This window comes from Paroedura picta, chromosome 14 (assembly GCF_049243985.1).
Source record: "Paroedura picta isolate Pp20150507F chromosome 14, Ppicta_v3.0, whole genome shotgun sequence".
NCBI classification, from domain to species: Eukaryota; Metazoa; Chordata; class Lepidosauria; order Squamata; family Gekkonidae; genus Paroedura; species Paroedura picta.
Window position 1 is genome coordinate 6,839,848 of NC_135382.1, and position 23,865 is coordinate 6,863,712.

A 23,865-nucleotide genomic window follows, 5' to 3' on the forward strand; every position below is an offset into this window, starting at 1 on the left:
CAAATTTCTCCAGGGAACCATCGTACTGGGAATCGCCACATATGTTGGCGTGGGTCCCTTCTCTGGCTCCCCAGGTAGGCATGGGATTCCTCGGCAGCTAGGCGCCCAGGCACGGCAGGTGCCTGCGGAGCTGGCAGCTGGGCTGGCAACATTGGCTGCTGCGGTTGCTTGGGAGGGACCTGTGGTGGTGGCGATGCAGGTTGGACTGGTTGACCAATGGCCCTGGCTCCTGGTGGAGGCACCTCTGGACGAATCATCTCCCCCTCCAGATGCAGGATGGGCTGCCCCAACTTAAATATTTCTCATCTTTAAAAAGGACATGTAGCCAAGGTTTCTGCTCTTTTCCATTAATATATTGCTCCCATAATTATGTTTCTGAGAAGAAACCTACCACCCATTCCTAGCTTTGGGCATTTGCTCCTGCATGTATTTTAAGAAGTCTTTCTCTAGGAATCCTGTACAATTAAATCAAATTGAAAGGAGGGTACTGGAAGACATAATTTCATTTGACATGTGCACATGAATCCAAGTATATGGACAAAAGCACCTCTTCTGTAACACAGAATCAAAATACTCCCAGAAATATCAGATGTTGGAAGGCACCATCTTTAACAGCGCTTCGCTGTTAAAATAACAGCCTAAGGGGTGGGTAAGAGCCTCTTGTGGCGGAGAGTGGTAAGGCAGCCTTCTGAAAGCTTTTCCCATGAGGCTGGGAGTTCAATCCCAGCAGCCGGCTCAAGGTTGACTCAGCCTTCCATCCTTCCGAGGTCGGCAAAATGAGTACCCAGCTTGCTGGGGGGTAAACGGTAATGACTGGGGAAGGCACTGGCAAACCACCCCGTATTGAGTCTGCCATGAAAACGCCGAAGGGCGTCACCCCAAGGGTCAGACATGACTCGGTGCTTGCACAGGGGATACCTTTACCTTTAAGGGGTGGGTGGGTAGAAACTGGGCGTGGCCTGTCTGAAGCAGGGCCCAATCAGGACGTCCTCCTGGGATATGAGCTTTGGCCAGCCCTTGCCAGCAACTGTTTGTATTCTGGGACATAGACAGACGAGCATCAATCCTGTGAGTCTGGAAAGTTTAGGAAGATCTAAATAGAGAATATTTACAGCCTGAATCTGTAAACAGTGAACAAGTAAATGGCTGGAGAGACATGGGAACTGAAGTGACTTTTTTCAAGCTTGGCCTGGTAAATAAAAAAACAGTATAAAAAAACCTTACTAAGGTCAAGACTGCTGTGCACAGAGAGACCTCCTCTTAGGGTTGCCATCTTCCAAGTGGGGCTTTCTACCCCACCTCCCTCACGGGGAGTCTGCTATGGGGTGAGGAAGGGAAGGTGATTGGAAACTGTTTTGAGACACCTGCGGCCTCCTGGGTGACTGTGGCCCATTCCCAGTTCTCTCAGATCTCTCACAGCCCCACACCCCTCACAGGTTATCTATTGTGGGGAGACGAAGGGAAAAAGTGTTTGTAAACTGCTTTGAGAATCCTTTGGGTAGTAAACAACAGGATATAAAAATCCAGTTCTTCTAAGGAGCAACCATGAAAGAAGCATGTGGCCACATAACATTTTATCAACAGGTAAAAAATGGAGACAGAAGGAACAGGGTGGACACCTGTGTACTGTGACTACCCCATGTGTATTAGGGCAGGGGGACATTTCAGTGTTTGTGGCCTAATTCACAGAAGAAGGGAAATGACGCAGAACTGGGAGGAATTGGTTGCCATGTAATCTTTCCCTAAGAAGAGTCTCCAGTCTGATTTTCCCTTCACATATCTGAAGACATGGCTCTGGAAAGCTCATCTGTAACCACTATGCCAAAATTCCCAAAGGTCAGTCCTCTCCCACACTCAACGAACATTCCAAACCACAGGTTCTTGACACTCATATCTCCATACCTGTTCTGTCCAGCCAGGCAGCCTTTAGCTAGAGTGCCGAGAAGTAGGAGATATTCTCCCTTGTCACTTTTAGAGATAGGATGTTGGGAATTGTAGTAAGTTAGCTCTTTCCTTTGTTCCCCAAATGTGATTGGAAGATAAGCCCAATTTCCTGGCTAACAGCCAAGGTGGAAAAACACCCCTCCCTCCCTCCCTCCCTCTTTCCAAACTGTTAGTCTTCAGCCAACCACAGTAGATGGAACACACACTCTTTTTCACCAAACTAAACCTAAAAGAACCATTTTCTTTTAGAAGATCTCCAGCCACCATGTAAGTTTGCTGCCATGATATGCCTATGTGTTGGACACTCTCTGTCGAAAGTCATTCTGCTCGGGCTGTGAGACAGAACAACATTCATGCCCTCATTTGTCACCACACCAACACAACCTCTCACGCAACACACAACCCCATGCCCTTACAGACTGGAGAAATTCTTCCCCTTCCTCTTCCCACTGCCAAGCTCTAGTGCCGTTATATTCCTGGCTTTGCCCCTAGTTCTAAATCCATCATTATATTTTGCTATTTATTATACTATCACATTTTAAATTATCTCACAACTTGTGATCACTTCTGTTTTCCCTACCCACTGAGCTTGGGACATTGATCTGAACCAGGACTACAAAAAAAAAAAAAAAAAAAGGTCCATGCATTTTGCAGGTAATGCTATTACTTCTGAAATGTTTTACTGACAAATCAATGGAATTGTATCCATCTAGAAAACAACTACTTTCCCCATTTGGAGGGCTGTGTCCAGACTTACAACAGATTCAAACAGTTTGTCCCAGTGGATATTCCCTGCTTTCCCCACCTCAGTACAGCTCCTGTACCTTGATGCATTTTGGTATACAAGCCCCATAAATGTCAACTTATGATCTGGATGTCACATGGGAAGGCAGAGCAGGGCACTGCTGGGGAAGACAGAAAAGATCAACTTGCTTGGTCATCATCCACTTAATCTCACATATGTTTGGGTCAACCCAACCTCGAGTAATCAGGAGTATGCTTGGTCATAGTTCAGACATCTTCCCATTCATTCTGAAAGATTCTGAATTATATCCCCACACGGTGTCGATGCCCTCTCCAGTGCTATGACTTGGCTTCCAGTGGGGGAAAGGGAAACGACAGACAACAACTTTGGCTTCTGGCCGGAGTTCTTTTCCAAGCTTGTCCTCAAGTTGCAGCATCTGAGAAGAAGCAAAAAGTGCTTTGGGTGGTGTGGAAGACACGACATGCAGTGACAGAATACAGATTAGAACTGAATGCGTTAAGCTGTATGAAGAGCTCAGTAGAAAAGACCCAGGGACTGCAAAATCATTAGAAAATGAGTTTGGAATAGAACAATCAAACACGGATGATAGCACTTTGAAGGAGCTGAAGAATTGTAAACAAAAAAGGACATACAAGAATTAAAATAATTGATTTGCTAAACATCAAAAGGAGAAAGATGCTGGGTGGACAAAAGAGAGGTACAAAAGAAAATGAGGGGCGGGATGACAGCTAAAAGATCAACAGAGGAAGCCATGTAGAATAAGTCTTCCTTTCCCAGACACAGAGACTTCTTCCTCCTTGAGGATGCTTCAACAGCATCTGAAAATGTCGCCCTTATCCTGAGTCTTTAACCTTCAGTTTCTGTTTCTCCTCTGTAACATTGTCTCCTGCACTATTCTGTATTATGATCCTGTGAGTTTTTTCCTCCTGATTTCATTACTGAACAGCACTTATTAGTGAGCACCTTAAACATCTTTATCCCTGGTGCCTATGTATATTTCTGAAACCGGCCTCGGGGAGGAGCAAGTCCGGCTGTCTGAGTAAAAATAGGGCCAATAAGGCCCGTGCACCACCCACCCTCCCTCACCCCTCGCCTCACAGACACGCCTGAAACAGCAAGTCCCCGCACTTGCTGGGCCCCAGGCGGCGGCGGGAGCCTTCCCTGCACCCTGCCAAACGCGGCTGCTGCCTTGTGCAGGCAGCGGCCGTGGTTGGCACAGCTAAGGTGCGGAGGGGGGGAGGCCTTCCCTTCCCCGCAGCCCGCCAAGTGCACCCGCTGCCTTGCACAGGTGATGGCCATGCTTGGCAGCCTGCGGGGAAACCCCTACTCCATGGGCGGGGGGAAGCCTTGCAAAGCCCATTCTTGCGGCTAGTATTTAATAAGAACAACAAAGTTTTATGCAGGCACACATTTTTGGACTGTATCCTTGAATAAAACTTTTGGGGTCTTAAAGGTGCTACTGGAATCAAACATTATTCTGCTGCTTCTGACCAACAACGGTACCGACATGATGGGCTACATGGTCCCTTGCAGCTGCATTCTGCAACAGTTGTAATTTCCGGGTCAGGGTCAAGGGCAGGCCCTCATAGAGTATAAAATTAAAGGTCTCCCCTGTGCAAGCACTGAGTCATGTCTGACCCTTGGGGTAACGCCCTCTAGCGTTTTCTTGGCAGACTCAATACGGGGTGGTTTGCCACTGGGGGGTAAACAGTAATGACTGTTTACCCCCTAGAAAGCTGGGTACTCATTTCACTAACCTCGGAAGGATGGGAGGCTGAGTCAACCTTGAGCCGGCTGCTGGGATTGAACTCCCAGCCTCATGGGCAGAGGTTCAGACAGCATGTCTGCTGCTTTACCACTCTGCGCCACAAGAGGCTCTTTGTAGAGCATATTACAAGTCAATTCTAGAGGCCAACATTTCATGGATCACTGTGGTTAGGTGCTCAGGAGACAGGTAGGGCACTAGTAGCCTCGACTGGCGAAGGTGGAAATATGCCTGGCGGGCTACCTTAGTGACCTGAGCCTCCATGGATAGGCATCCAAAGTCACCCCCAGATTTCTGGCCTGCGGCACGTGGTCAGTTGCGTCCCAGCCAGGATGGGTAAAAATGCTTCCTGGTCTGCCTCCTTCCTACCCAACCACAGGACCTCCGTCTTGGACAGGTTGAGTTTCAGGTGACTCAGGCTGTAGTCTGCTTGCAGCAGGTTATGGCTTCCAAACATCTGGTGAATCAATCGGGGGGGGGGATCCTGTCCATCCATCCATGAGGAGATAGAGCTGAGTGTCATCTGCATATTGAACCAAGCCCCCAACTCCATACCAGCTGTGCCAGAGGGCCCATAAAGATGTGGAACAAAGTTGGGGAGAGCACCACCCCCTTCGGGACCCCATAAGGGAGTCGACAAGGGTAACTCATCCCCCACTGCCACCCTCTGGGTCCGGTTTTGGAGAAAGGGGCGCAGTCACTGAAGGGCTGTACCCCAAATCCGTGCCCCAGCAGTGCACCAATAGCTCGTGGTCGGCCACATAAAAAGCAATTGACAGATCTAACAGTACAAGAATGGTGAAACCGCCCCAATCCAGCTGGTGACAGAGATCATCCAACAGGGCAACTAACACTGTCTCCACCCTGTGGTCAGAATGGAAGCCTGACTGATATGGGTCGAGCAACGAAGTTTTCTCAAGCAAATGGGGGCACAAGTTGTATTCTCTTCAATCTTGCCTGTCAAGGGAAGAGGAATGTGTCGGGAGAGGAAGATAATGGAGGTGAATCACCGGCTGCGTAGTTGGTGCTGGCAGGAGAGATTTGGTTTCTGGAACCATGGGATAGGCTTTCTTGAGGAAGGCCTACTAGCACCTGATGGACTGCACTTATCGAAACTGGGGAAGAATGTGTTTGGCAGGAACCTGGGAAGATTCATCAGGAGAGCTTTAAACTAAAGACACTAGGGAAAGGAGACGATCAACATAGGGAGTGTATGGAAGGAAAACGATCGGAGGCAGCCCAACCGGTAAGGCCAGCTCATAGGCAACCAAAAGTAAAAGGATTCAGATGTCTTTATACTAACGCCCGAAGCATGGGCAATAAAAAGGAAGAGCTGGAACTTCTCATGCTGATGGAAAGGTATGATCTAGTAGGCATCACAGAAACTTGGTGGAATGATTCTCATGACTGGAATGTAATGGTGGATGGATATGAACTGTTCAGAAAAAACAGAATAGATCGAAGAGGTGGAGGAGTGGCACTGTATGTGAGGAAAGGGCTTACCTGCCAGGAAATTCTAGTGAAGGACAGCATATCTACAGTGGAAAGCATCTGGGTGAAAATAAGCGAGGGGAAAACAAACAGTGTGGTGGTTGGTATCTGCTACCGACCGCCTGGCTAATGAGAGGATGTGGATGCTGCACTTTGTGAGCAGCTTGAGAAAATATCCAAGCGGCAGGACCTTGTCATCATGGGTGACTTCAATTTCCCAGATGTGTGCTGGGAAACAAACTCTGCGAAGCGTCCTCAGTCATGCAACTTTCTGACCTGCCTGGCTGACAATTTCATTTATCAAATGGTAGAGGAACCCACAAGAGGTTCAGCCATACTGGACTTAATACTGACCAACAGGCAAGAGTTGGTGGATGAGGTGAAGGAGGTGGGGACCCTAGGGGGAAGTGACCATGTCCTCATAGAATTCCTTTTGAGATGGGGAGCCAAGGAAGCTTGTAGCCAGACTCGGATGTTGGATTTTCGTAGGGCAAACTTTAATAAACTCAGAGACATGACGCGTGTCATACCATGGACGAGAATGCTGGAAGGGAAGGGAGCATGTGAAGGGTGGGCGCTACTCAAACAAGAGCTATTGCATGCTCAATCAATGACTATCCCAGAAAGACGAAAACACTGCAGGAGCTCTAAGAAGCCTATTTGGATGAACAGAGAACTTCAAGAGGAACTAAGAAAGAAAAGGAAAATGTTCAGGAAATGGAGGGAAGGACAGAGCTCTAAAGAAGAGTACCTACAGGTTAGTAGACACTGTAGATCAATCATCAGAAAGGCCAAAGCTGAGAGTGAGCTAAGATTGGCCAGGGAAGCCCATTGTAACAAGAAAAGATTTTTCAGTTATGTAAAGGAGGCAATAGGCCCACTGTTGGGTGCGGATGGACAAACTCTAACGGAAGATGCAGAGAAAGCAGAAAGGCTTAGTGCCTATTTTACATCTGTTTTTTCCCACAGGTCAAAGGGTTTAGGCACATATAGAGATGGCCGTAGCCAAAGGATAGTGTCTTGGTGGCAGGTTAACATGGATAGAGAGGTTGTCGAGAGGCATTTAGCTGCACTGGATGAGTTCAAATCCCCTGGTCCGGATGAAATGCACCCGAGAGTACTCAAAGAACTTTCCAGAGAACTTTCACAGCCCTTGTCCATCATCTTCGGAACCTCTTTAAGGACTGGAGATGTCCCGGAGGACTGGAAGAGAGCAAACGTTATTCCGATCTTCAAAAAAGGGAGGAAGGATGACCCAGGAAACTACAGACCAGTGAGTCTGACCTCTGTTGTGGGGAAGATAATGGAGCAGATATTAAAGGGAGCGATCTGCAAACATCTGGAGGACAATTTGGTGATCCAAGGAAGTCAGCATGGATTTGTCTCCAACAGGTCCTGCCAGACCAACCTAGTTTCCTTTTTTGACCAAGTAACAGGTTTGCTGGATCGGGGAAATTCGGTTGATGTCATTTACTTGGATTTTAGTAAAGCATTTGACAAGGTTCCCCATGATGTTCTGATGGATAAGTTGAAGGACTGCAATCTGGATTTTCAGATAATCAGGTGGATAGGGAATTGGTTAGAGCAGCGGTCCGCAAGCTTTCAGCCGCTGCGGACCGCTGCGGCGGAGGGGGGGGGAGAGGGCAGCCCGGGGGGCCGCGCACATGCGGCATCCCCAGCACAAACGTGCATGTGCAGCCGTCTGCGCATGCGCGTTTGCGCCACTGCCATGCCGGCGGCCGCGGCTCCCCCTCCTGGCCCCTCCTGGCTGCCAGGAAATTGGCCGCTAAAGCGGCCGATTAGCTTGTGGCTTGGCAAGCTTTTCTTCCCTCCCCTCCCGAAACAAGGAGCTTGCCGGGCCGCGAGCTAATCAGCCATTTTGGCGGCCGATTTGCTTGCGGCCTGGCGAGCTTCTCGCTTCGGGGGGGGAGGGAAGAAGGAGCCGCAGCCCGGCACCAAGGCCTTCCCGGGTTGGGGAATTGGTTAGAGAACCGCACTCAAAGAGTTGTTGTCAATGGTGTTTCATCATACTGGAGAGGTGAGTAGCGGGGTACTTCAGGTACTTTTTAACATATTTATTAATGATCTAGATGAGGGGGTGGAGGGACTACTCATCAAGTTTGCAGGTGACACCAAATTGGGAGGACTAGCAAATACTTCGGAAGATAGAGACAGAGTTCAACGAGATCTGAACACAATGGAAAAATGGGCAAATGAGAACAAGATGCAATTTAATAAAGATAAGTGTAAAGTTCTGCATCTGGGTCAGAAAAATGAGAAGCATGCCTACTGGATGGGGGATACGCTTCTAGGTAGCACTGTGTGTGAACGAGACCTTGGGGTACTTGGGGATTGTAAACTAAACAACGATATAGGCTAGATATTAGGAAAAAAATTTTCACAGTCAGAGTAGTTCAGCAGTGGAATAGGCTGCCTAAGGAGGTGGTGAACTCCTCCTCACTGGCAGTCTTCAAGCAAAGGTTGGATACACACTTTTCTTGGATGCTTTAGGATGCTTAGGGCTAATCCTGCGTTGAGCAGGGGGTTGGACTAGATGGCCTGTATGGCCCCTTCCAACTCTATGATTCTATGATTCTATGATTCCTCCATGTATGCGAGGAGCTGGTCCGCAGCAGCTCTTTCAACCACCTTACCCAGAAATGCCAAATACAAGACCGGATGGTAGCTGGCTGGGTCCTGTGGATCTCACAATTCCATCCAATATTTTGGACTGCATCCTTTTTGAGAGGAATATGGCATGAATGTGCCTGAATAAAAGGCAAACAATGTGGTTTGGTGAATTTCTGCTTAGGCTAAAGCCTAACCTGGTTAGGCTAAACCTTTAAGATTACCAGGCTAGAAATTCTGCCCTAGCAGCAAGGTGTAAACAGGTGGCGGTCAGGAACAGGAAGCTGGCCAAGCCAAGGGCAGTGGTTAACCTCTGGAGTAGACAATATAAAAGAGCCAAAAAACTCAGCGCAAGCCTCACTGTTTGGGTATGCTGCCTCATCTCGAGTCCCCCCCCCAAGAATGGATCCCCTAGCCCTGGGGATCTCACATTATATCACATCAACTTATTATAAGGAGTTCTACCATATCTAGACAGCAGAGAGGAGAAAACTTGAAACTTACCATTTGAGGTACTCCAAAAATAACCACATTTGTAAATTGGGAAAAATTGACCTATTTTTTAAAAAAGAAAGTGTTAATATTCACCCTCTAAACACGTGGATTTGCCTAACATGTACATACACATTTGTGTCTCAAATGAACACCCATCCTCTACATCCCATAAGATCCAACAGCTGTTAAATGTCAATTCAGTGCAATTCAGTCCACTCTCCGTCTCTGACCGTGGCAATGGCCTGCCCCCAGGATCATCATTTGCTGATGGAGAACCAGAGCACACGATTGTCTGCTTGCAGCTGCACCATCAGGGCAGAGGAAAGAAACGGAAGAGACAGACAGCCAAGCAAAAAGGTCCTGCCACAGCCAAGTCATGAATGAGACAGACAGCCAAGCAAAAAGGTCCTGCCACAGCCAAGTCATGAATGAGCAAGAAACTTGGTAGCATCCTGCAGGTGAAAGGGTCGACTGCGTACAAAGGCAAAAGTGGAAAGCTTTAGTAATGGAGGGTATACATGGTGCTCTGCACAGATCAAGTCAGAAAGAAACTCTTTGGAGAGCTCTACAGGCACAATAAGGTGAGGGACACATGAGCAGAAGGGAATTTGTTGCTTTACCACCTGCTTAAATGACTCCATTGATCATTTACTAAAATACTAAGGGCCATTCCGCACCAGGATCTATGTTGCAAATTGGTTGTGGAATGAAAAAACGCCATTTTAAATAGTGGAATTTGTCGTTATGCATACCTGCCTTTGTAGTGGAATCCAGTTGCGTTTCTATTGTTTCCCACAGTTTTCCGGCCTCAGCAAAAATCGCTAGCCAGGAAGAGATATTGCCGAGCTCTGTCCCGCCCCTGGCCGTCAATCAAACAAGCAACCAATGGGCGGCCGTTATCATGCTCCCGAAATGCCCCTTTCCCTTTAAGGCAGGTTTAAAAAAAACAAAACCACACGTGGCAACGAATCTGCGTTGATTCGTTGCAACGGAGAGACCCATCTAGCTAGCAGGTGGCGTTTGAGCTGCCATTTCATCGGGTGCGATTTTTGGCCGAAAATAAAGGGAAAAATAAAGGGAAAATAAACCAGCAAACGGGGCTGTGTGGTGCTTGGTGACTTAAAACAGCTCTGGGGAGGGACTGCAGCCGGGGAAGCCTCACTGGGTAAATGAAGGCTCGCCGGTGCGTTGATCTCCGCTCGCTCCGAGAAAAAAAAATGGCAATCACTTCACCGGAAGATCAGAGGAGAGAGTCAGGGGGAGGGATTTTGCAGAAACTGCAACAATGGTAATGCACAGAACCTTTCCGCTAGTGTTGCAGATTGGTTGCAAGAGTGTAGCGCTTTCCGGAGGGTGAATCTACTTTTTGGGATTTCCCTAAAAGCGCTACAACGAAGTGCTTTTTGCGGATCGGTTTCAGGAGTGTGGCAGATTGTCTACGACGTTGTGCATAACCGCATTTTTGTAGCGATTTCAATTTGCCACACTCCTGCTACAAAGAATCTGTGCGGAATGGCCCTAAGCATATTCCAAAGGTGCTGCACTACTGTGTGTTGACTGGTTTTTATTTGTATCACTGCAAATGCTTTCCAAAGACACATACCTTCCATAAGTCTGAAACGTAAAATTTAGCATTATGATGCACCCCTGCTTTCCAAGCATGGTACCGGGAATACCACACTAGCCAGGGATTCAGTTCGTACCCAACAGCTTTGAAACCAACTTTTGCAGCTGCAATTACCTGTAAAAGAAAAAACAGATTTTCCTTTGAGCAGCAGACAGGGGTTCCCTGCAGCTGAGTGACAACAGATAATAATTTAACACACGCTCAATGTATTTATACCTTAGGAAAGCTGCTTTAGTTTGTAGCCTTAAAAGAAACATTTTTCATTTGCTCAAGCCATGGTCATTTTGATGCTTAAAACCTCCATTTTTGCAGAGACTTGCCCTTATTTGGTTTATTGGGTCTGCCGAGTTGTTTCTCTCTGGAGGCCAGAGTTGCACTTTGTCAAAAAAGAGGCAGTTATTTAGATCCTCTTGCAGAAAGGGGAGGTGTGTTGGGGGCTGTGTGTGTCTCAGTAGAAGAACATCTGCTTTGCAGATGCAGAAGGTGATAATCATGGAAATTATGTAAACAGAGCCAGTATAGTGTTAGCACTCCCAGAGTAGGAGTCTGAAAGCAAGACAAAGCTTGTATCCAAGAGGGAGGTAGAGCTCAGTGGGAGAGCCTCTGCTTTGCATGCAGAAGGTCCCAGGTTTAATCCCTGGCAAGGCCATGCTCAAGGATTTCAGGCCCTTGCAGAGGAGGTGCAAGGGTCAACGAGGGAAGAGGTCCCAAAACAAAGTCTAAGACAATGGGAAGAGGCCACTGGGATAGAAGGAAATGGAGTAGAGAAGAAAAAAAAGGAGAGTACTGGTAATTGGAGACTCCCTGCTAAGAGGAGGAGGCAAGGAAGCTTGTAGCCAGATGCGGATATTGGATTTTCATAGGGCAAACTTTAATAAACTCAGAGACATGACGAGTGTCAAAGGGAGCGATCTGCAAACATCTGGAGGACAATTTGGTCATCCAAGGAAGTCAGCATGGATTTGTCTCCAACAGGTCCTGCCAGACCAACCTGGTTTCCTTTTTTGACCAAGTAACAGGTTTGCTGGATCGGGGAAATTCGGTTGATGTCATTTACTTGGATTTCAGTAAAGCTTTTGACAAGGTTCCCCATGATGTTCTGATGGATAGGTTGAAGGACTGCAATCTGGATTTTCAGATAGTTAAGTGGATAGGGAATTGGTTAGAGACCTGCACTCAAAGACTTGCTGTCAATGGTGTTTCATCAGACTGGAGAGAGGTGAGTAGCGGGGTACCTCAGGGCTCGGTGCTCGGCCCGGTACTTTTTAACATATTTATTAATGATCTAGATGAGGGGGTGGAGGGACTACTCATCAAGTTTGCAGATGACACCAAATTGGGAGGACTGGCAAATACTCCGGAAGATAGAGACAGAGTTCAACGAGATCTGAACACAATGGAAAAATGGGCAAATGAGAACAAGATGCAATTTAATAAAGATAAGTGTAAAGTTCTACATCTGGGTCAGAAAAATGAAAAGCATGCCTACTGGAAGGGGGATACGCTTCTAGGTAACACTGTGTGTGAACGAGACCTTGGGGTACTTGTAAACTAAACATGAGAAGGCAGTGTGATGCAGCGGTAAAAAAGGCAAATGCCATTTTGGGCTGTATCAACAGGGACATCACATCAAAATCACAAGATGTCATAGTCCCATTGTATAGGTTGAGGGACTTGGGAATGTTCAGCCTGGAGAAAAGGAGGTTGAGAGGGGACATGATAGGCCTCTTTAAGTATTTGAAAGGTTGTCATTTGGAGGAGGGCAGGATGCTGTTCCCATTGGCTGCAGAGGAGAGGACACGCAGTAATGGGTTTAAACTTCAAGTACTAGATAGACTAGATATCAGGAAAAATTTTTTCACATTCAGAGTAGTTCAGCAGTGGAATAGGCTGCCTAAGGAGGTGGTGAACTCCCCCTCATTGGCAGTCTTCAAGCAAAGGTTGGATACACACTTTTCTTGGATGCTTTAGGAAGCGGCGGCAGAGGTGGGACCAGATGGGGAGGGCTTTGGAGTGGGGGAGAACGTGGAGGTGATAGGGTATGGGGAGGGCTTTGGAGCTGGGGGGGGAGGATGGGTGGTGGGAAGCCGCGGGACGGAGGTGCGTGTAGATGGGGAGGGCTATGAAGTGCGGGAGGGGGGAGAATGCGGTGAGCGGGGATGGAGAGGGCTTGTAAGGGGGGGAGAGGGCATGGCAAAAAGTGGCGGCGGTGGTGATCGGTTGGCTCAGTACTTGACTCGTCAGGTCAGGTCCCAGGCGAAGTCGGGGCGCGGCGGAGCCGGGAGGGGCGGGAGGTGACGTGGCTGGCCGTCCGGGGGGGGGCTCCCAATGGTGGGCTGGAGGCGAAGGCCGACTGTGTGGTGGAGGGTGGGCGGATCGTGAGACAGCTGGCGAAGCGCTTCATCGGTTCCTTGGGGAAGTCTGGGCGTGGCGGGGCCGGCACTCTCCGTGGCGCATGGGAGGGTAGGGCGGGCGGTGACGTTCATTGGGGGCTTACAGGTATGCAAGTGCAGCTGGCAGGCGAAGGCAGGCTGTGGTGGGCGGTGGCGGTTGGGGAGGCGTGCAGCCGGGCAAGCGTCAAGCCGCCGCTCAAGGAAGCAACTGCGAGCCGCGCTGCCGGGGACTCCCTGCCGCAGCACAAGGGAGCCCCCGGCATCGGACTACACGCCGCCTCCATCAAGAAAATGGCCGCCAGCCAGAAGACGCCGCGAGGGAGCCCGCCCGCTCACCGGTAAGCCACCTTTTACTCTGCCCCAGCCTGCTAGCGCCCATTGTATTTCGGATACAATGGGCTTTTGTACTAGTACATCTATAAAACATTGACACATTCTAAGAGCCATCCTGACAGGTATATTTTCAGATTTGAATTAAATATTAAACATTTTTTGCAGAACAGTATGAGCTTTGGCCCTATGGCAATACACTAATAAAGAAGAAATAAAGGGGAAGAAACCCCGTTTTATATTTTTGGTACTTACGATTATATTGCCTATGTACCTACAGAAGAAAACAAAAAAAAAAGAGAAAAAAAATTCAACCACTGCTTCTCCTTTCCCTTCCTCGGTCTTCTTAAGGGGGTCTCATATCGAGGCTTGCTGCATCTTGTTGTTCCCGTAGGCTTGTGTTCTGTCCAGTTGGCCTTTGGCATAGAAAGTGCAGTTGTACTCTTTCCCGCAGAGTATGCATCGATGAATCTTGAGGCGGAGGTGCGGCCAGATAGGGAGGGTTTTGGAGCAGGGGGGGAGGACGGGTGGCGGGAAGCAGCGGGACGGAGGTGCGTGTAGATGGGGAGGGCTATGAAGCGCTGGGGGGGGGAGAACGTGGTGAGTGGGGATGGGGAGAGCTTGTAAGGGGGGGAGAGGGCGTGGCAGAAAGTGGCGGTGGTGGTGATTGGTTGGGCTCAGTACTTGCCTTGTCGGGTCCCAGGCAAAGTCGGGGCGTGGCGGGGCCGGCGCTCCCTGCCCCGCATTGGAGGGGCAGGAGGCGACGTGGCTGGCCGTCCGGGGGGGGGCTCCCAATGGTGGGCTGGAGGCAAAGGCCGACTGTGTGGTGGAGGGTGGGTGGAATGGGAGGCAGCTGGCTGGCGAAGCGTTTCATCGTTTCCTTGGGGAAGTCTGGGCGCATGGGAGGGTAGGGCGGGCGGCGACGTTCGTTGGGGGCTTACAGGTGTGCAAGTGCAGCCGGCAGGCAAAGGCAGGCTGTGGTGGGTGGTGGCGGTTGGGGAGGCGTGCAGCCGGGCAAGCGGCTCGTCGGCTTCCAGGTGAAGTTATGGCGTGGTGGGGCCAGCGGGCTGCGCGTCACATAGGAGGGCAGGGCGGTCGGACAGTGACATGCCTTGCCGGCTGTGAGTCTTGAAATGGCGGCCGGCAGGCGAAGGCAGGCCCTGGTGGAGGGTGGGCGGTCTGGGAGGTGGGCTGTCAAGCGGAGGGCCCAATCGGCTGGCGCAAAGCGCCAGCCGATCGGCCCCTCCACTTGTCAGTTCAGGGGCAAGACCCCAATCAGTGGGCTTCCTCATCCCGGACCAACTCCTCCCACAGAGGGCTTACTCCTTTATTTTTTTTTATCTCAGAGCGGTTACAGATGGCTGTACATTATTAAAAACTTCTCCCCATGCTTTGGCCATTGGAGTTGGTCCAGATGACAGCATATGATTGGCAATAAAAAGAATAAAAATCGGGGGTAGATCATCCAACGTCTCCAGGCACAGCTTAACACTGTGCTCAGCAACTGGGGGGAGGGGTTCTTGTACCCTGGGATCCCCACCCAGTCTCAACAAACACCTGGCAGAAGAGCCCCATCTTGCAGGCCCGTCAAGGCCCGCAGTTCTTCTGGGAGCTCATTCGACCAGGTAGGGGCCAGGATCAAATCACCGTGTGGGTGATTTGAGTCCCCCAGGAATTGTGGGATGGGGGCGTGTGATTTAAAAAAGAACATGACTTTTGATGGCATTATGGCACTAGTGCATTATTGCACATGCTCAGAAACACCCCCCCAAATGGCGGAAGATAGGACTGCCCACTCTCCCAAGAAAATGCAAAACAAATGCCACGATTGGAGTCCTGACCAGTGACGGGAGAAAACCACAGACACAGAATGCCTCGTGCAAATTTGGAATCTACATTTAGAATCCAATGGGTTGAGAATGCTCTGGCAAAGCAGAACTGTGGAATTAGTCCAGGAATTTCCCAACCTAGATCCGGCTATCCCAGTTCCCCCTCCAAACAGCTGACATTAAACTTACAATGCGTCCATCTCCGCTACCAATATCCACCAGGCATCCACTTCGGCCATTCAGCGCACTCAAGACGTTGTCAATTTGCTTTGGAGTAGCAGGCACAAATGGCAGGCAATGCTTCCTCAAGGCTGGAGCAACGAATGGGGTGGCAATCGAATACAGCACCACTAATGAGCCCCCGATAATGCCAGTAGCCCACAAGCCCCATTTCCTTGGTCGAGAACCTTCATCTTGGCCTTGGCTTTCTCCAGGAAGTATTTTTGACATAACAAATAGAGCTGGAAAATAGAAACCATGTATGAAACACCAGGGGTGCCATCCAGTCACACAAAAGCATTATTTATTTACTGCATTTAGCTCTTGTCTTTCTCTCCAATGAGGTCTCAAAGTGGCCACCATCAAGCTTGTAGCCAGATGCGGATGTTGGATTTTCGTAGGGCAAACTTTAATAAACTCAGAGACATGATGTTTGTGATACCATGGACGAGAATGCTGGAAGAGAAGGGAGCATGTGAAGGGTGGGCGCTACTCAAACAAGAGCTATTGCATGCTCAATCAATGACTATCCCAGAAGGATGAAAACACTACAGGAGCTCTAAGAAGCCTATTTGGATGAACAGAGAACTTCAATAGGAACTAAGAAAATAAAGGAAAATGTTCATAGAATAGTAGAATCATCACAACACTGTAAGGGGTTCTTGGGTGGGATCTATCCGGGATGAGGAAGGGTCCGGATTGGACCCTTCCTCCGGACAGACAAAGCGCCTGTCGATTGCTCCCTTCGATTCCAAGCCCTGAGCAATTGCGAACCGTGCGCAGCGCGGCTCGCAGTTGTTCCTTTGCTGGTGGCCTGACGCGTCGGAGGCGCGAAGCAAGGGAGCCCTTGGCAGCCGTGCAGAGCGCGGCTGCCGGGGGCTCCCTGCCAGCAACCTGTCACACAGATGCTATCCCTTAGCTACTTTGGTGGGAAAAAACAGATGTAAAAGAAATCCTTTGGTGGGAAAAAACAGATGTAAAATAGGTGCTGAGCCTTTCTCCTTTCTCTGCATCCTCCGTTAGAGTTTGTCCATCTGCAACCAACAGTGGGCCTATTGCCTCCTTTACTTTACGTTTGCTCCTCACATAACTGAAAAATCTTTTCTTGTTAAAATGGGCTTCCCTGGCCAATCTTAGCTCACTCTCAGCTTTGGCCTTTCTGATGATTGATCTACAGTGCCTAGTAACCTGTAGGTACTCTTCTTTAGAGCTCTGTCCTTCCCTCCATTCCTGAACAGAGCTCAGACAACTGAGAGCACGTGGAGAGAGCTACTGGGGAGTGTTGCTGCTGACCAGGCGAGGCTATTATTGACCAGGTGAGGCTAATCTACGGCTGCTGACCAGGTGAGGCTAATCTACGGATCGTTACCCATTTGTGATGGTCCATGTGGGAACGAATGACATGTCCCTGAATACCATCGCTCCTATTAAAAGAGACTATCAAGATCTGGGGAGGAAACTCAAGCAAATTGGGGTACAAGTGGTATTCTCTTCAATCTTGCCTGTCAAGGGAAGAGGAATGCGTTGGGAGAAGAAGATAATGGAGGTGAATCACCGGCTGCGTAGTTGGTGCCGGCAGGAGAGATTTGGTTTCTGGGACCATGGGATAGCCTTTCTTGAGGAAGGCCTACTAGCACCTGATGGACTGCACTTATCGAAACTGGGGAAGAATGTGTTTGGCAGGAACCTAGGGAGATTCATCAGGAGAGCTTTAAACTAAAGCCACTAGGGGAAGGAGACGATCAACATAGGGAGTGTATGGAAGGAAAACGATCGGAGGCAGCCCAACCGGAAAGGCCAGCTCATAGGGAACCAAAAGTAAAAGGATTCAGATGTCTTTATACTAACGCCCGAAGCATGGGCAATAAAAAGGAAGAGCTGGAACTTCTCATGCTGATGGAAAGGTATGATCTAGTAGGCATCACAGAAACTTGGTGGAATGATTCTCATGACTGGAATGTAATGGTGGATGGATATGAACTGTTCAGAAAAAACAGAACAGATCGAAGAGGTGGAGGAGTGGCATTGTATGTGAGGAAAGGGCTTACCTGTCAGGAAATTCTAGTGAAGGAGAGCATATCTACAGTGGATAGCATCTGGGTGAAAATAAGCGAGGGGAAAACAAACAGTGTGGTGGTTGGTGTCTGCTACCGACCGCCTGGCCAACGAGAGGATGTGGATGCTGCACTTTGTGAGCAGCTTGAGAAAATATCCAAGCGGCAGGACCTTGTCATCATGGGTGACTTCAATTTCCCAGATGTGTGCTGGGAAACAAACTCTGCGAAGCGTCCTCAGTCATGCAACTTTCTGACCTGCCTGGCTGACAATTTCATTTATTAAATGGTAGAGGAACCCACAAGAGGTTCAGCCAATTTGGTCATCCAAGGAAGTCAGCATGGATTTGTCTCCTTTGTCTCTAGTTAGGTGGATTGGGAATTGGTTAGCGACCTGCACTTAAAGAGTTGTTGTCAATGGTGTTTCATCAGACTGGAGGGGGGTGAGTAGCGGGGTACCTCAGGACTCGGTGCTTGGTCCAGTATTTTTTAACATTTTTTTCTTAATGACCTAGATGAGGGGGTGGAGGGACTACTCATCAAGTTTGCAGATGACACCAAATTGGGAAGACTGGCAAATGCTCCAGAAGATAGAGCCAGAGTTCAACGAGATCTGAACACAATGGGAAAATGGGAAAATGAGAACAAGATGCAATTTAATAAAGATAACTGTAAAGTTCTGCATCTGGGTCAAAAAAATGAAAAGCATGCCTACCGGATGAGGGATACGCTTCTAGGTAACACTGTGTGTGAACGAGACCTTGGGGTACTTGTGGATTGTAAGCTAAACATGAGCAGGCAGTGTGTTGCAGCGGTAAAAAAGGCAAATGTCCTTTTGGGCTGTATCAAAAGGGGCATCACATCAAAATCACAAGATATTATAGTCCCATTGTATTCGGCACTGTTTAGACCACACCTTGAGTACTGTGTGCAGTTCTGGAGGCCTCACTTCAAGTAGGACGTAGATAAAATTGAAAGGTTACAGAGGAGAGCGACGAGGATGATAGGTTGAGGGACTTGGGAATGTTCAGCCTGGAGAAAAGGAGGTTGAGAAGTGACATGATAGCCCTCTTTAAGTATTTGAAAGGTTGTCACTTGGAGGAGGGCAGGATGCTGTTTCCCTTGGGTTCAGAGGAAAGGACGCGCAGTAATGGGTTTAAACTACAAGTACAACAATATAGGCTAGATATCAGGGGAAAAAATTTCACAGTCAGAGTAGTTCAGCAGTGGAATAGGCTGCCTAAGGAGGTGGTGAGCTCCCCCTCACTGGCAGTCTTCAAGCAAAGGTTGGATACACACTTTTCTTGGATGCTTTAGGATGCTTTGGGCTGATCCTGCGTTGAGCAGGGGGTTGGACTAGATGGCCTGTATGGCCCCTTCCAACTCTATGATTCTATGATTCTGTGGATTGTAGTGGCACTTGAGCCATGGGATTGCCAAGAGTCAGACACGATTGAATGGCTGACAACAATGACAACAAGCTATGGCTGTCGACATATATGATTTGATGGTAATGCTGGGATAACCCAATGCTGGGATGACCCCTTTAAGATCCATGCAGTGGTACCATGTTTTCATGCTATTTTGGCACCATGAAGGAGCAACTCCATGATTTTTTATCTGTAACCTGCAAAAAGCATGAGGATTGTTGGATAACTAATTTTTTGCCCCATGAAGCAGCAGATGCATGATATTTGTGGTGCTGCGAACTGACTAAAACATGGTCTATAGAAAATGTAAAAATCATATGAATTCATGAGGATGTTTAAAATCACTGAGACCCTACTTTTATCTACTCCCAGGCTGAAGATCTGTTAAAAATGTTTTAATCTGCACAGCCAATCAGAACACCCAAAGCTCCATATAGCCCCAGCCACTGTCTAAATGCGCTTTACTCTAAAAGGTGTTGGGACCCCCGCCCTACTGCATTCTTTGGCAAACGCTCATATGTAAGCATGCAAAAAGCTTGCAGTTCAGTGTGATGCAGTTTCATGTGGGGGTAAAGTTCACATGAATTCAAGGAGTGTGCATGAACTTTGATGGACTTGAAGGTGTGCACGTATGCGAAAGCTTATGCCCTAAATCAGTGGTCCCCAACCCCCGGTGCAGGGACCGGTGCCGATCCGCAGATCAGTTGGTACTGGTCCGCGACTACTCCTCCTCCTCCTTCCTGGCTGCTGCCTCGGGGGCTGCCCTACTACTCTGCTACCGGCTCACCTTTGGTGCTCTCCGGCGACTGCCATGGCTGGGGCTCCCGCTAGGCGTGGCACTGCGCAGCTGCTGCTGGCAGCGCCCCCCAGCGGACGGCGGGAAACCAAGTGGAGCAGGGACTCAGGCGGCGGTGATGTCCCTCGGCAAAAGACTACCCCCCGTACGGGCCTCAGTAAAACTGTCAAGCATTGACCGGTCCCCGGTGATAAAAAGGTTGGGGACCACTGCCCTAAATTAAACTTTGTTGGAATTAAAATGCACGTGAAAGCTTATGCTCAGTATTAAAATCTGGATTTAAAGGTGTGCAATGCACACGGGACCCCTTCAAGGATCGCTGCCTTGCCGTGGCAAAGGGGCTTGCGCAGCTCAGTGAAGCTATGAGCTATGCCGTGCAGGGCCACCCAAGACGGACAGGTCATAGCTGAGAGCTCTGACAAAAGGTGATCCACTGGGGAAGGAAATGGCAAACCACTCCAGTATCTTTGCCATGAAAACCCAATGGACAAATTCAAAAGGCAAAACGATATGACGCCGGAAGATGAGCCCCTCAGGTCGGAAGGTATCCAATATGCTACTAGGGATTAGCAGACGGCTAGTGCGAGTAGCGCCAGAATGAATGAAGCGACTGGGCCAAAGCCGAAAGGACGCTCAGTTGTGGAAGTAACTAGTGGCGAAAGTACAGTCCGATGCTGTAAAGATTTTTATTCCATAGGAACCTGGAACCTCAGATCCATGAATCAAGGCAAGTTGGACGTGGTCAAACAAGAGATGACAAGATTGAAGATCGACATTTTAGGAATCAGTGAACTAAAATGGACAGGAATGGGTGAATTTAATTCAGATGACCATCAGGTATACTACTGTGGACAAGAATCTCGCAGAAGAAATGGAGTAGCCTCCATAATCAATAAGAGAATAGGAAAAGCAGTCGGGATACAATCCTCAAAATGACAGAATGATCTCAGTTCGAATCCAAGGCAAACCATTCAACATCACAGTAATCCAGGTCTATGCCCCTACCACTTTTGCTGAAGAGGATGAAGTTGACCAGTTCTATGAAGCGCTACAACACCTTCTAGAAGCAACACCAAAAAATGATGTGCTTATCATCATGGGGGATTGGAATGCTAAAGTAGGAAGCCAAAAGATAACCGGGATAACAGGTAAGTTTGGCCTTGGAGTACGAAATGAAGCAGGGCACAGGCTGGTAGAATTTTGTCAAGAGAATACAATGGTCATAGCAAACACTCTTTTCCAACAACCCAAGAGACGACTCTACACATGGGCATCACCAGGCAGTCAACACAGAAATAAGATTGACTGGCTCTGCAGCCAAAGATGGAGAAGTTCTATACAGTCAGTAAAAACAAGACCAGGAGCTGATTGTGGTTCAAATCATCAGCTTCTTGTTGCAAAATTTAGGCTTAAATTGAAGAAAGTAGGGAAAAGCACTAGGCCACTCAGGTATGAACTAAATCATATCCCCAACGAATATACAGTAGAGGTAACAAATAGATTTAAGGAATTAGATCTGATAGACGGAGTGCCTGAAGAACTATGGACGGAGGTTCGCAACATTGTACAAGAGGTAGCAACTAAAAGCATCCCAAAGAAAAAGAAATGCAAGAAATCAAAATGGCTGTCTGAGGAAGCTTTACAAATAGCTAAGGAGAGAAGGGAAGTGAAAGGCAAGGGAGAAAGAGAAACATAGACCCAATTGAATGCAGAAGAGATAAGAATGCCTTCTTAAATGAACAGTCCAAACAAATAGAAGAAAACAATAGAATGGGGAGGACCAGAGATCTTTTCAAGAAAATTGGAGATATGAATAGAACCGTTCATGCAAAGATGGGTATGATAAGGGACCAAAATGGTAGGGACCTCAGAGAAGCAGAAGCGATTAAAAAAAGGTGGCAAAATTATACAGAAGAACTATACAAGAGCGAGCTTAACATCCCTGATAACCACAATGGGGCAGTTACTGACCTGGAGCCAGGCATCCTAGAATGTGAAGTTAAATGGGCCTTAGGAAGTTTGAGCAACAATAAAGCTAGTGGTGGTGACAGCATTCCAGTTGAACTATTCAAAATCTTAAAAGACAATGCAGTAAAAGTGCTACACTCAATATGCCAGCAAATTTGGAAAACTCAGCAATGGCCACAGGATTGGAAAAGGTCAGTTTACATTCCAATCCCAAAGAAGGGCAAATCCAAAGAAAGGTCAAACTACTGCACCATTGCGCTCATTTCTCATGCTAGCAAAGTTATGCTAAAATTTTACAAGCTAGGCTCCAGCAATATGTGGACCGAGAACTTCCGGAAGTACAGGCAGGATTTGAAAGAGGCAGAGGAACTAGAGATCAAATTGCCAACATACGCTGTATCATGGAGAAAGCTAGGGAGTTCCAGAAGAACATCTACTTCTGCTTCATTGACTATGCTAAAGCCTTTGATTGTGTGGAGCACAACAAATTGTGGCAAGTTCTTAAAGAGATGGGAATACCAGAGCATCTTATTTGTCTCTTGAGAAACCTATATGCAGGTCAAGAAGCAACAGTGAGAATTGAACATGGAATCACTGATTGGTTCAAAATTGTGAAAGGAGTTCGGCAAGGCTGTATACTGTCGCCTTGCCTATTTAACTTGTATGCGGAGCACATCAAGAGAAAGGCGGGATTAGAGGAGTCACAAATTGGGATCAAGATTGCAGGGAGAAATATCAACAACCTCAGATATGCAGATGATACCACTCTAATGGCAGAAAGTGAAGAGGAACTAAAGAGCCTGTTGATGCGGGTGAAGGAGGAGAGTGCAAAAGTTGGCTTGAAACTCAACATCAAGAAAACAAAGATCATGGCATCCGGCAACTCTCAATGCCTGGCAAATAGATGGGGAAGAAATGGAGATAGTGACAGATTTTATTTTCCTGGGCTCCAAGATCACTGCAGCAAAGAAATTAAAAGACGCTTGCTCCTGGGGAGGAAAGCTATGGCAAATCTAGACAGCATCCTAAAAAGTAGAGATATCACCCTGCCAACAAAAGTGCGCTTAGTCAAGTCTATGGTCTTCCCAGTTGCAATGTATGGCTGTGAATGTTGGACCATAAGGATGGCCGAGCATCAAAGAATTGAGGCTTTTGAACTGTGGTGCTGGAGAAGACTCTTGCGAGTCCCTTGGACTGCAAGGCGAACAAACCGGTCAGTCCTAGAGGAGATCAGCCCTGACTGATCCTGAAGATGAAACTCAAATACTTTGGCCACCTCATGAGAAGGAAGGACTCCCTGGAGAAGAGCCTAATGCTGGGAGTGATGGAGGGCAAAAGAAGAAGGGGACGATAGAGAATGAGGTGGCTGGATGGAGTCACTGCAGCCGTAGGTGCAAACTTAAATGGACTCCGGGGAATGGTGGAGGGCCTGGAGGGTCATTGTCCATGGGGTCGCAATGGGTCGGACACGACTTCGCACCTAACAACAACAACAACAATGCACACGGGAGCTTATACCCAGAATTGAAGTTAGCTGCGCCCTAAGGTATGCATGCACATGAAAGCGTCTGCCCAGAATTGAACTTTGTTCACGAAAGCTTCTACCGAGAATAAAACGGCGCCACTGGACTCGAACTTCGCCCTCCCCGGTTAACAGCTGCAGAGGACTGCCGCCTTCCTTTGCCCGGGACTCAAAGGTACTTACTTCGGAGTCTCAGACAGGGCACGAAGGTCAGGACGAAGCCTGGGGGGGGGGAGGCTCCCCCAGCAGGAGCTCCTCAGTGGTATCTTCCCTAGGGGGCGGAGCCTTCAAAGACCACCTTGCCTCTCTTCTGTCTCCTGACGTCCCTGCAGAGTCTCGCGAGATTGACTCCCGTCTGCCACCATAAAACTCCACGGCCGATCTGGGCCTCTTCCCTTTCTTTCGGCAACTGTGCAGGGTCGTCGTGTGGATAAAGGAGGCGTTGTACCATCCATGGAAGCGGAGCGGGGGAATTGATACACCAGGGAGTGGTGACCAAATTGTGACTCTCCCGATGTCCAGACTACAATTCCCGTGAGCTCCTGCTAGCACCGTCGCGGTCTCATGGGAAATGTAGTCCGTGATAATCGAGAGAGGCCAGAATCTGG

At 48.4% G+C, this 23,865-nt stretch overlaps 1 protein-coding gene across 3 annotated transcripts; it reads right to left on the bottom strand.

Annotated features, from left to right (window-relative positions):
* Positions 1-2,599: 2,599 nt before the first annotated feature.
* Positions 2,600-23,837, bottom strand: ATPSCKMT (ATP synthase c subunit lysine N-methyltransferase). 3 transcript variants are annotated; one of them, XM_077309829.1, is made up of 6 exons: positions 23,441-23,837; positions 15,458-15,729; positions 10,693-10,830; positions 9,099-9,149; positions 8,621-8,734; positions 2,600-3,125 (listed from the first exon to the last, which is right to left on the bottom strand). In XM_077309829.1, exons 2-6 carry the CDS (start codon positions 15,716-15,718, stop codon positions 2,949-2,951), a joined length of 741 nt encoding a protein of 246 aa, XP_077165944.1. In that variant the 5' UTR covers positions 15,719-15,729; positions 23,441-23,837; the 3' UTR covers positions 2,600-2,948. The 3 variants fall into 3 exon arrangements, with proteins under 3 accessions (XP_077165944.1, XP_077165945.1, XP_077165946.1); XM_077309830.1 differs by lacking the exon at positions 8,621-8,734 and having other exon boundaries at positions 23,441-23,816; XM_077309831.1 differs by lacking the exons at positions 8,621-8,734; positions 9,099-9,149 and having other exon boundaries at positions 23,441-23,831.
* Between the last annotated feature and the right edge of the window lie 28 nt (positions 23,838-23,865).

Coding starts and splice junctions, on each gene's coding strand:
- ATPSCKMT (XM_077309829.1), bottom strand. CDS start 15,718: ATGTCAAAAATACTTCCTGGAGAAAGCCAAGGCCAAGATGAAGGTTCT. Junction 8,735..9,098: donor TTTTTGGAGTACCTCAAATG/GTAAGTTTCAAG, acceptor CCTTTTATTCAG/GCACATTCATGCCATATTCC. Junction 3,126..8,620: donor CTTGTATTTGGCATTTCTGG/GTAAGGTGGTTG, acceptor GCTTCTTCTCAG/ATGCTGCAACTTGAGGACAA.